This window comes from Lithobates pipiens, unplaced genomic scaffold (genome assembly GCF_037356315.1).
Source record: "Lithobates pipiens isolate NorthernLeopardFrog02 unplaced genomic scaffold, aLitPip1_a1.2 Scaffold_35, whole genome shotgun sequence".
NCBI lineage: Eukaryota > Metazoa > Chordata > Amphibia > Anura > Ranidae > Lithobates > Lithobates pipiens.
In genome coordinates this window covers 9,916,283-9,929,901 of record NW_027507811.1, presented here as the reverse complement: position 1 = coordinate 9,929,901, position 13,619 = coordinate 9,916,283, and the positions used below count along the sequence as shown (strand labels likewise).

General features: G+C 47.0%; 1 protein-coding gene across 1 annotated transcript in view; it reads right to left on the bottom strand.

Annotated features, from left to right (window-relative positions):
- LOC143955476 (uncharacterized) overlaps positions 1-10,535 on the bottom strand; it is a 65,473-nt gene extending 54,938 nt beyond the window's left edge. The window contains 5 exon segments of the mRNA XM_077465517.1: positions 5,348-5,557; positions 5,638-5,847; positions 5,929-6,141; positions 6,216-6,368; positions 10,469-10,535. Coding sequence (XP_077321643.1) covers positions 5,348-5,557; positions 5,638-5,847; positions 5,929-6,141; positions 6,216-6,350 — 768 coding nt within the window. The 5' untranslated portion in view covers positions 6,351-6,368; positions 10,469-10,535.
- Positions 10,536-13,619: the final 3,084 nt, after the last annotated feature.

Genomic DNA, 13,619 nt, shown 5'->3' with positions numbered 1-13,619 from the left:
TCCGTCGGATTGTCTGACGGACTAAGTTGGCCATACAGTCCGCCCGTGTGTACGCGGCTTAAGATAAACTTCTCTCTAAAGGTGTCCTCAAGAGATTTATATTCTGCACTCTCTGTGGGGACAGGATGAGTTCTGAAACGTTCCCCTTGTAACGGTGGTCAAGGAGGGATGCCAACCAATAGCGATCCTTCTCTTTTATGCCACGTATTCTTAAGTCCTTTCGCAGGCTTTGAAGTATGAGGGAGCCCATGCACCGCAAATTTGCAGAGGCATGAGAAGCAGACTCCTTGGGGGTCACTGAGCAATCAAAAAAAGCCAAGCCGGCCTGAGACTGTCGTTGTGCCATACTCACACAGGTACTCATTGGCCGCCCTCTGCTGCATGTGCAGCCGATGCAGAATTGCCAAAGTCAAGTTCCACCTTGTGGGTATGTCACAAATCAGGCGGTTTAAGGGCAGGAGGAATTCCCGCTGAATTTCAGCCAACCGAGCACTGGCTGTGTATGACCACATGAAATGGCTAAAGACTCTTCTGGCCTGCTTTAGCAGATCTCCCAAGCCTGGATAAAGAAACGCTGCACCGCCAAATTGAAGGCATGTGCCAGGCATGGTTCATGTGTCAACTTTCAAGGGCAGACAGGAGGTTTGTGCCATTATTGCACAACACCATTCCTGGCTCCAGCTCTCATGGTGCGAACCACCTCTGGGCCTGTCCCTGCAAAGCTGCAAGAATATCTACTCTGGTGTGGTTCCTGTCCCCTAGACACACCAGCTGAAGCACCGCATGGCACCTTTTAGCCTGACTCATTGAATAGTCCCTTGAATGCTTAGGGGTACTTGTGGTTCATAGGACAATTCAGCAGAGGAGGTCATGGATGAGGAGGAGGGGGAAGGGGTTGAGCTGACAAATCTTGCATCATCACCACAAGCTGTATGGAGACGTGGCAGCACAACAAGCTGCAGCACTGAGCCCTTTCCTGCATCCTTCTGAGTTGCAAGCAGAGTTACCGAGTGTGCTGTGAATGAAATATATCATCCCTGACCATGCTTGCTGGACCACGTGTCAGCAGTAACATGGACTTTGCAGCCGACTGCCTTGCCCAACGATGCCACAACATTGCCTTCCACGTGATGGTACAGAGCTGGAATGGCCTTACATGAAAAAAAAAAAATAGCGACTGGGAACCTGCCATTGTGGTACAGCACATTCTGCAAATTCACAGAAGAGGGCAGAATCCACCAGCCGGAAAGGCAGACGTAGGGACAGCTGTTTTGACAAGCTTGCATTTAGATGCTGTGCATGTGGGTGGCAGGGACTGTATTTTTTTTTTTTTAACCCGCTGCAGGAGATGGGGCAGAGAAATTTGCCGGCTATAGACTGCAGCTGGTAGTGTGCTGCAAGGATCTGGGACACCCTGAGGTATATCATCATCCCTGTCAGTGGAGGCTGCTGAGAGGTCATGAGGTATAGCGGGGGCAGTCTGAGGTGAGTAAGGAGGAAGAACAGATTTGCATCCCTTTTGTGTGGCTTTCAGGAGCTCTTGCCAATGGGCTGAGTGGTGGGAGGTTAAATGCCTTGTCATGCATGTGGTACCCAAATGGCTGGTGTTTTTGCCACGCTTGATGTGCTGGAGACAAAGTTTGCAAATTCCAACAGTGTGATTGGCTGCACATGTACTAAAAAAAGCCCAGACAGCTGAGCTGTGGGAAGTGGGGCGGGAGATAACAGCTCCACAATGTGATGGAATAGGGTGGCTGCTCTCTACTCTTCCATGGTGGCTGCCTCGTTGGGGCTGTGCTTCACCCTCACTTTCCTCCTCTGCTCTATCCGGCACCCAAGTCTCTTCAGTGACCTCATCGTCATCATCATCTCCTCCATCCTCATTATCACTGGAGCCAAATTGGCAATACGCTGCAGCTGGGGGAACATGATTGCCAATTTGTGTACCAGTGTTCTCCCCTCTCTGTAGGCTCATGTTCCTGCCTTCCCCAACCTCAGGAACAGCATATGAAACAGTAATGGCTGTGCATCGTCAAGGAGCAAGTGGCTGACGCTGTGTTCAAATAACTCTGCTGACTCCTCCATGCCCGATGCTGGGGCTATGGCAGGAATAGCTGTGGACAAAGAGGCAGGTTTTGCCACTCTGGCAGGTGCAGGGGACTGCACACTGGTCTCTGCTTGGATGATGGAGGATGAGAATGGTTCAGTAAGCCAGTCCACCACCTCCTCTGCATGCTTTGACTGGATAGCATGGGCAACACCACTAAACAGAGGAAATGATGCCCTGCCGGAAGACTGACCATGTCCACCTTTGCACTCGGACATATACGCTGCTGGCCCCCTCACAGTGCCATGGGCACGTCTGCCTCTCCTTGTCGCCCTCCCAGCCATGATGGGGGAAGTGGGGGGGTGCTTATTAACAAAATGTAATAAAGATGTAAATTTTTTTACATGGATGCACTTTTATCAATGGAATGTGTTGTTTGGTGCACGTTAACCTGAGTACTCACTACACAGACACACTCCACTGACACACTATAATATACTGCAGTAAAACTGCACTGATGCACTGCAATATACTGCGTCAAACATGCAGTAATGCACAGAAATATACTGCGTTAAACGGCACATAACGCACTGAAATATATGCCGTTAAACTTGCAGTAACACACAGTAATATACTGCGTTAAACGGCACATAACGCACAGAAATATATGCCGTTAAACATGCAGTAACGCACAGAAATATACTGCGTTAAACGGCACATAACGCACTGAAATATATGCCGTTAAACTTGCAGTAACACACAGAAATATACTGCGTTAAATGGCATGTAATGCAGTAACGCACAGAAATATACTGCATTAAACTTGCAGTAACGCACTGAACTATACTGCAGTAAACCTGCCCTGACAAAATAAACTGACACTAATGTAAAAATGAATGGTCACTACACTCACACTAACTGAACTATCACTAGATTCACACTAAACTGATATTCTACACTGACAGTAGAATCACAATAGCACACTATAGTTCAGCAACTGTCTAGTAGCACTAAGCCCTGTTCTATCTCTCTATACCGATATCACACAGCAAATGGCCGCCATCGAAAGAATACTTTTACAGTGTGGGGCTGGACTAAGAGCAATGAGCCATGATTGGCTAGAATCATCATGACAGCATCCAATCATGGCTCCGACAGTGCTCTGTGCCCTGATTGGGCAAAGCTTTCATTGCTTCAGCCAATCAGGGATTCCAATGCATTGTGCGGCGGCGCAGTGCATGGTGGTTGAACAGGCGAACAGCCAATGTTCAGCCCAAACTCATGCTTGGGCAGAACTGTCCACCCATCCCTAATAAATACCAGTGGAACCACATGACTACCCAAGAGGAGAAGAAGACTAACAACATATTGTAGTCAAAACAGCGGGGTAATATGGCACTCACTGGGAATCCAAAAAATAAAAAATATTAGGATATTAAATGAACAATAAATCGTATCTATATAGCAAGCGTATATAGATTTATTTGTGTGGGTTTTAAATATATCCACACACCATTGTCCACGATGAAGGGTTCAGGGTCTATGTAGATCATCAAGGTGGTCCGTGAGGAGGGTCTATAGTACAAGCTGTACCCTAATGGGCTGCCAGTCTTAAAGCAAGAAGTAGCTCTAGGAAACAATGAATAGAGAAAGAGACGGCGCCCTCTAAGTGCAGTAATAAAGTTACTCAAATTTATTAAAAATGGTTTAAAAACACTCACATTAAATTAGTGGTGTAAAGGCACATCATAGATGCAATGTTTCATCCGTATGTCCATAGGCACGACTCGCAGGGCGGTAGTGCAGGGTTCACAGCATCTGACTTTTTGGCCGATGGTTAGTGGCTTAGTCTATTCCATGGATTTCCTCGGGATGGTCAGAGTGGTCGAGGTAGTGCTGGTCACTGTAGTGCCCTTGATCTGATGTTCAGGGAGTCTGTGTCCTCAGGAGACGGGCTGGGATAAGCGTCGCTTCGGAGCATGCATGCTCCTTCATCAGGCTTTTGATAATAGTCATATGATGGAGGCAAATTTAAAGGCTAAGTGGGAGGGGCGTGAGGGGTGGGTTGTAACACAAAGTAAGAGGATATATGCCATGTAAGCAGGAATATTTTTTCGGCGTAGGGGGTTCCACTTTAAGTCGATACCAGGTGACGGGGCCAGCGACGCCTCCTTCACTGGTCTCGGCTACCTGGAGCCGCACTCAAAATGAGCGGACTTTCCTCCGCGTGTGTGGGCGAGTCCGTTCATTTCAAAAGTATGGCGGATAGTACGGTGGACTTAGTACGCTGTATTAGTCCGCTGAAAAAAAATGCCGTGTGTGGGCAAGTAGCCCGTTCGGAAAGTCCGCCAGACTAAGTCCGCCGAATAGTCGGTTACGTGTGTACGCGGCATAAGAAGAAGAGAAGTCAGGGACACCAACCCTGAAGTCAACCTGACTGAAAAGGGGAGTGGTGTACAAGAAGTACCCCTAAAAAGGTAGGGAAGGATGAAAGGGGGTAACCTCAGACTGTTGTGAAGGAACACCAGAAAAACAAGAGGATGGACAAACCATCCACTGAACACCTGTAGGTGACTCTGGGGGGCTGAGAGATGAACTCTACAGGACCTGCCTACCCTTAGTAAGGAACATGATTCTAAGAATATCTTGACCCCCCTCCAGTAAAGAACCCATAAGTCATGAAGCGAGGGACAGGAATCTTGGTGACACTTCTAAGAACATTGGCTTGATTAATGGCACACTGAAGGAAGGGATATGGAGACTCTTCCTTAGAAGGCTGTGGATCAGGCTCAGGAGGAGGTCCAACCTCCAGGTGATCAAATCCCAAGAACACCTCCAGACATTCTCAGTTCCCAGAAAATTGACTAAAAAACAATATCTGCTGACAAAGAGAAAACCATCTATTCTAGGGAACCAGGTTCTCTGGGTAAGGGAAGTCAGTGTTTGCCAGTGTCCAATGGTTTGGTCCCCAGGGGCAGGGAGAAAAAAAAAAAAAGAAAAAAAGACCACCACTTCCTGGGGAGACCATAACAATCCAGAGGTTTAGGCTGGCCATAGACAGATTGAATCTTGATTGGTTCCATCAAGAATGCTCCCGGGCACCGTACGCTGACAAAATACAATAGCACAGAGGGAGGCATTCCGTAATCAATACTGACTGTGTTGATGGGGGAAATCGAGCAGTTTTCTTTCAAAGATGATATTTTCAAGCACACGGTGGTCTAAATTCTTCTACAACATTCATTGTAGGAAACGTGCTTGTGTATAAATCATAACTACCAAATATCATTCATCATCTACCTGATGAAGCCTCGCGTAGTTGTGATCTTTTTGTGTGGAATCCGTAGAATACAGAGGACGGGGACATCCCTCTGGTGGGTTCCTGGTATTAGGTGACTCCATTGTGACATCCTTGTGTCCTTCTGAAAGCTCCTTCATCACACCATACTCCTCATCCTCCTCTTTATACTTTTCTTTAACAGCAATATTATTATCCTCGAGGTTTCCACTCTGAATATATAAAAGGAAATTAATTTTAACGAACAAGCTTGTGTAGAAATCGTCACTACCAATAACTGTTCTTCATCTACCTGATGATGGTGGGGGATGGTGTGACCTTCCTGTGTGGAATCCCGGGAATACAGAGGAGGACTGGAGCATCTCTCTGATGGGTTCCTGCTAATAGGTGGTTCAATGGCGACATCCTTGTGTCCTTCCAAAAACTCTGTCGTCCCACCATCCTTCTCATCCCCCTCTATATGTTCTTCTTTAACAAGATTATCATCTCTGAGGTTTCCACTCTAAATATACAATAGGAAATTCATTTTTAATAAACAAGCTTATGTTTAGACCATAACTACCAATAATTGTTCCTCACCTACCTGATGATGGTGGGGGATGGTGTGACCTTCCTGTGTGGAATCCCGGGAATACAGAGGACACAGTAGACATCTCTCTGGTGGGTTCCTGGTATTAGGTGGCTGCATTGTGACATTCTTGTTTCCTTTTGAATACTCCTTTGCCACATCATACTCTTCATCCTCCTCTTTATACTCTTCTTTAACAACAATATTATTATCCCCAAGGTTTCCACTCTATAAAAGGAAATTCATTGTAACACACATGCTTGTGTATAATGTATAACTACCAGTGATTGTTCCTCATCTACCTGATGATGGTGGGGGATGGGGTGATCTTCCTGTGTGGAATCCCGGGAGTACAGAGGACGGGGACATCTCTCTGGTGGGTTCCTGGTATTAGGTGGCTCCATCGTATGCTTGGGTTCTTCAGAAAGTTCCTTCATCGCCCCATACTCTTCGTCCTCCAATTTAGGGAAACAATATTATAATCTTTAAGGTTTCCAGTCTGGATAAATAATAAAACATTTAGTGTAACACACATACATGTGTGGAACAGAGGTTTGGGAGTCTGGACCCCAACCAGAACTCACCAGAGACAAGGTGAGTTTGCCTGCTCCGTTTGGCTTTGAGGGTTGTAGGTCGATGACTGTGGGTCAGAGACCCCCAAATGTGTGAATGTGTGGGTGTGTGTGTGTGTGTGTGTATGGGGAGGTGTGTGTGTGTGGGGGGGGGGGGAGTATGTAAATTTGGGGGGCTCCTACAACCTATGGTTCTGGAGATACGGTCCTCCTTGTTCAGCCTGTCAGAAGCTACATACAGAGCGGCCAGTTTAAATACAAGCCAACACACGCTCTGATTGCAGCAGACGAAAAACAAGCTCTGGACTGCAGCAATCTTCAGGAGACCACTTTCTTTTATTGGGAAATCACATCACAGCTCAACAAACACAGCGAACAAGGAAAAATCGCTGACGTTTCGCACTAGCTGTAGTGCTTTAACCACTTGCTTACTGGGCACTTAAACCCCCCTCCTGCCCAGACCAATTTTCAGCTTTCAGCGCTGATGCACTTTTGCGTGGGCATACAACACTGTACCCAAATGAAATTTTTATCATTTTTTTCCCACAAATAGAGCTTTCTTTTGGTGGTATTTAATTACAGCTGGGAGATTTATTTTTTGCTAAACAAACAAAAAACAATGCAAAATAAAAAAAAATAAAAAAAAATTTTTCTTAGTTTGTTATAAAATTTTGCAAACAGGTCATTTTTCTCCTTCATTGAAATGCGCTGATGAGGCGGCACTGGTGGGCACTGATAGGCTGCATTGGTGGGCACTGATAGGCTGCACTGGTGGGCACTGATAGGCACAGTTAAGGCGGCACTATTAGGCACAGATAAGGTGGCACGGATAGGCACAGATAAGGCAGTACTAATGGGCACAGATAAGGCGGCACTGATGGGCAAAGATGGGCACAGATAAGATGGCACAGATGGGTGGCACTAAGGGGCACTGATAGGTACCACTGATAGATGGGACTGATGGGCACTGATAGGTGGCACTGCTGGGCGGCACTGGTAGATGACACTGATAGGCATGGATATGTGGCACTGGGGTGCAGCACTGTTGTTGAGGCAGATTGTGGGCACTGATAGGTGGCACTGTGGGCACTGTTTGGAGCCACTTTTTTATTATTTGGGTGGCACTGGCAGGGGGCAGGTGGGCACTGATAAGCTGGCCGTGATCGGGACTGATGTCCCAATCACGGCCGCCGGTGATCGGCTTTTTTTTTTCTCCTCGCGCTGTAAGCGCGAGGAGGAAAAATAGCTGATGACCGGCTCTGTTGTGTAACATGATCAGCTGTCATTGGCTGACAGCTGATCACGTGGTAAGGGGTCGGGATCGACCCCTTGCTCCGATCCGTGAACAGGCGAGTCTCATAGACTCGCTGATCACAGAGTACGCCGCGCGCGCCCCTCAGGGGTCAAGCAGGCCGCTCGTGCACGGGACAACGTCAATAGACGTAGTCCCGGCAAAGCAGGTCCGCGCTGTAGCCGTCATTGGGCTATAGCGCGGGTCTCTAGGGGTTAATCATAGCAAACAATCACAGCACAGATAGTTTATTAAGTACCATCTCTAATTGAATAATTGAAATGATTGGTTAAGTGATTAAAGTAATCAAACATTTGAAATAATTGAAACCCCCATGATAACAAAATGAAAATTAAGTGAATGAATAAACACAGTTTATAAGACATTGGTGAATATCATTTTCAAAACAAAAATGAAGAAGGTAATACTCAATGAATAATAATGTGTCACAAAAAATTATGTAAATGTGTGGAAATACACGTGACCAGATGTGATTGTGTGAGAAATGAAAAATGTGAAGATATATCAAAATATATGAAAAAAAAGTGAATAAAAGGTATAAATAAAAAAAAAAAACCTCTGATTGCAGCAGACTAAGAGGATGAGCTCACAGAGCCTCTCCTCACTTCTTGTCAGAGGCACTGAGCTCAATGGACAGCTTGGAGTCTTGGACCAATAGTAAAGTACCATTTACCTGTCTCTACATCCTACGCTATCAAAAACACTACTAAGCACCTACCTAAAAGTAGAGGGCGCTACATACACACACACACATATATATATATATATATATATATATATATATATATATATATATATATATGTATCGTTTTTAGCAGACACCTTAGGGAATAAAATGGTGGTCGTTGCAACTTTTTATACATTTTATACTTTTTTACAAGCTATTTGAGCAGCAATTTTCCAAAACGCATTTTTGGGGGGGGGGGGGGGGAAACAGTTTCATGAATAAAAAAAACACAATTTTTTTTATATACTATGAAAGATGATGTTACGCAGAGTAAATAGATACCTAACATGTCATTCCACACTTGTGGAATGGCGCCAATGGCGCCAGTACTTAAAAATCTCCAAAGGCGACACTTTACAAAATTTTACAGGTTACATGATTAGAGTTACAGAGGAGGTCTAGTGCTTGAATTATCGCTCTAACGATCACGGCGTATGTAACCTGTGTGTATCTGGCTCTGATACTAGCCAGTGCCTCACCAGCCACTCACCTCACCGCACGTCCCTGCTGTACTCCTGAGATGGGCAAAGCCTACCATTTGTTGGTTGGAGGACACTGAATGGAGGCCAGTGGAGGGATTGGCAGAGAGGGGTGGAGGACACTGAATGGAGGCCAGTGGAGGGATTGGCAGAGAGGGGTGGAGGACACTGAATGGAGACCAGTGATGGGATTGGCAGAGAGGAATTGGAGACCAGTGAAGGGATTGGCAGAGAGGGTGGAGGACACTGAATGGAGACCAGTGGAGGGATTGGCAGAGAGGGTGGAGGACACTGAATGGAGACCAGTGGAGGGATTGGCAGAGAGGATGGAGGACACTGAATGGAGACCAGTGGAGGGATTGGCAGAGAGGGGTGGAGGACACTGAATGGAGACCAGTGGAGGGATTGGCAGAGAGGGGTGGAGGACACTGAATGGAGACCAGTGGAGGGATTGGCAGAGAGGGGTGGAGGACACTGAATGGAGACCAGTGGAGGGATTGGCAGAGAGGATGGAGGACACTGAATGGAGACCAGTTGAGGGATTGGCAGAGAGGATGGAGGACACTGAATGGAGACCAGTAGAGGGATTGGCAGAGAGGGTTGGAGGACACTGAATGGAGACCACTGGATGGTTCGGCAGAGAGGGTGTAGGCCACTGGAGGGATTGGCAAAAAGGGGTGGTGGATAGCTAAGGGATTGGCTGCGGTCGACACTCCTGGAAATATTTCCTGAGGCCAGTGTGTTCTGTCTTTCTGCTTTACTTGTATCCACTCTGATGAAGACCAAACACTGAATAAAGTCTTCTTCAGAAACCAACTCCTAGACCTAGAGTGTTGATGTCCCGCTCCCCTCTCCTCCAGCGTTCTGTGGTTTTAAGCCTGATGATCTCGACCCCAATACTCTGTCTTTGTACCGTATCCATGTGCCATGTCATAGAGATCAATTAGAGGAACCACAGAGCTCTGTGGAGGACCAGGAGATCAGCACTCCCCGGTCGTGTCGGTTCCTAAAGATGACTTCAGACGCCAACGGAGCTCTATTCAGAGAGGTAAGAATTTACCTTTACAGGGAAAACTTTTATTTGGGTTTGACGTTTGGTCAAACTTCTTAGACTCTAGTACAGTGATGGTGAACCTTGGCACCCCAGATGTTTTGGAACTACATTTCCCATGATGCTCACGCACTCTGAACTGTAGTTGAGCATCATGGGAAATGTAGTTCCAAAACATTTGGAGTGCCAAGGTTCGCCATCACCGATCTAGTATTTTCAGTTCAGTTCAATACGCGAAATAGTCTCACAGCTGATGAAAAAATCGAGAGCAATATAAACCTTTTGGGCAATTAAATGTGTCTGTGTGTACATCACATTGAAAAGAGGGACATTTAAAGGGGAAAGATGGACAGAGCAATTTTGATACCGATAAGAGAGAAAGACATGAGCTATAATCAAATAATATCTTATTACCTCCTCTTTTGCCAATTCCAGCCATGCCTTCTCTCTACTTCCTCCTATTTCACCTCTCACCCAGAACTTCCTGTCTGTATCCTTACATCACTTCCTGTCTGTATCTGACATCACTTCTGGTCTTCCATAGAGACTTCCTGTCTGGGTAGAAGTAAGATCACCACCTTGTGGAGCTTAGAGGAACTACAGACCCCCCCCCAAAAAAAAACTCATAGTGTGAGCACGGCCTTGTGCTGTGTGTGTATGTACTGTATATACTTATAGATGGGATCATCTCCCCTCCCACCAAGGGGGATATAAATATATTACTGCTCAGGAATGAGCGGAGGGATTTTGGTTCAGTTGGATTTGCAGTGAATTTACTGATTTTGCTAAATTATTGTTTTAATTAGCCCCTAATTTATGTAGAGATGCTTAGGCAAGCGTTGCTTGAGAAGAACTCTCTACCATGATAAAAACCTTCCCATGTTGCTTTGCAAGACCCGTGACACCCCTAAATCCACCCCTAGTAACTGTAGCACCCTGGATTTTAGGCAAGGTTGTGACTCACAAATTTACTTGCCAGGAGTATTTATCCTGGTTGATTGTTCGAGATCTATTGATTTCTACCTAAGTTTGGCCTTGTTGCACTTTTCTCTTCTACCACTAGGTGGCTGGGTACGTGGTGATACTAGATATGAGAAGGGCAATGTAAGGTCAGGTTATGGGTATAAGGGGTATTTCAGCCAATGGGTAGGGGTTTTCTTGAATCCCTTGACCTGCGGGGAAGGGCAACGTAAGGTCAGGTTATGGGTATAAGGGGTATCCCAGCCAATGGGTAGGGGTTTTCTTGAATCCCTTGACCTGCGGGGAGAGCCTATATATTTGGGTGGAGTCAGGTGACTAGTGTTCTATGCCACCTGGACGGCCGTCTGGGTGGACGGGTGTTGTTTTGCCCAGGCTGCTAGGCTGGAGTTTTGGCCTATCCCGGGCACATCTGATTGCTAGGCTGTCTGAGGACCTATCCAGAAGCAAGAGAGCAGCAGAGGGTTGGGACTGTGGCTTGAAGTCCAACCAGAAGTGACGGTTCTGCCAGCCGGAGAACCTGTCGTGGCCAGAGGTAGAGGGGATGCTGTCGCCAGTAAGGGACTGTTTTCCGCCCTATTACCAGGGACCACAGTGAGTAGCTGAAGCAAGTACTGGAGCAGTATTCTCACCAACCCGGGGACAGTTAAGAACCGGGAAACTTTAGGCGGTGACCAAGTCAGGGACCCAACCAAAGGAGGTGACGTTTGCAGAGCAGCCTTGTGTGTCAAGCCAGGGACTGAGCAGGCCAGCGGGGGGTGAAGCTTGAGAGTTAACTAGAGTGCCAAGCTAGGGACCCAGCAGAGAAGCGCGGGTGGCGCTTGAGGAAGATACCACTGTGAAGATTGGAGGAGCTCAAGGGATTCAGTGCCAATGAATCATCTAGCCTAGTGAGAGACCAGGAGCTCAGTGGGCTGAAGAACTACAAGCAGTGATTGTAGGGGAATACAGTAGAACTGTTGCCATAGGAGGCAGCATTCCTGCACACGCAGATGTGGCATAGCATACAGGGAATTGTAGTCCCGGGACTCAAGCTTCACATTGGGATGTCACTGTTTATGGACTACAACTTCCAGGCTGCTGAGGAGAGAAGAACAGACTGCTGGGACAGACTATAATGCCGCGTACACACGATCGGAATTCTTGTCGGAAAAAGCTCTGGTGGTTTTCCCGACGGAATTCCGCCCAAGCTGTCTTGCCTGCACACGGCCACACCAAATTCTGATCGTTTAGAACGCATTGACGTACAACACGTACGACGGGACTAGAAAGGGGAAGTTCAATAGCCAGTAGCCAATAGCTTCCGTCTCGTAGTTGAATCTGAGCATGCGTGATTTTTGGCGTGTCGGAATTGCATACACACGATCGGAATTTACGATAGAAAGTTTTTCCTTCGATTTTTAGCTGGCGGAAATTCGGACAGCTAAATTCCGATGGAGCATACACACGGTCGCATTTTCCGATGAAAAGCTCTCATCTGTCTTTTTCTGGTTGGAAATTACGATTGTGTGTACACGGCATAAGAGGGATGGATTGAGGACTGCTCGCGCTCTTGGGACCTCGGCCTGGATCTGCCAACATGATCTCTGCACCGGTGTGGGCTGCATAGGAGGGAGCGATACAACTGCATCCTGATGGACATCTGCAGACAGTATCACTTCCTGGTTGCAGCAATCCGGAGGCTGATCCAGATCCTTCGGTGTTACGTGCACTGCAGATCCAGGTAGGCCGCACGCGGTGTGATCAAGGCATCAAATGCCATTCCCTGAGCCAGGACCAAGAGGGAGAGCCTGAAATCATCACCATCATCATTATCACCATCATCTACATCATTGCCAGCAACTTCTGTGGTGGTTGGTGAGTGGGCAGTAGCCCTGTTTGATTGACACTGTATATAGACACCAATGCTCTCTGCACTCATTACCATCTTTAGCTTCAGGATCCGTTCAATCGTGCTATAGGTACTGTACACAGACATCTATGCCCTCCCCTGTTCTGCTGATGCTTGTAGTTCCACAGAGTCCAACATCTTTAAAGCCAGCTTTAGCTTCATTTTGTTCTGGAGTAATTGTAGGTATGAGATATCCCAGGATGCACTGGAAAACCAACAGGTGAACTGGAGAGATTTCATCAGCAGTCACTTCTGGTACGTGTGTGTGTATATACAATTCATCTGGGTAGGAAGGTAAGCGGGTAGGGGCTGAAGAAGAGCAACTAGCAGATGGCACATGTGGTGCGCAACATGGGAACGCTATAGCCGAAGGTGAGCAGGCAGAGAATCAGCAGAGTTGGGGGACCGGAACAGGAGAAACTAGCAGATGTCACATGTGGTGAGCAGTGTGGGAGCAATATAGCAGGAGGTGAGAGAGGAGGATCAGCAAACCAGAGGATTAGCAAAGCTGGGAAATCGGAGCAGAAGAAACTAGCAATGTGGTGAGCAGCGTGGGGGCAATATAGCAGGAGGTGAGAGAGAAGGATCAGCAAAGCTGGGGGACTGGAGCAGGAGAAACTAGCAATGTCACATGTGAGAAGTGTGGGAGCAATATAGCAGGAGGTAAGAGAGGAAGATCAGCAAACCAGAGGATTA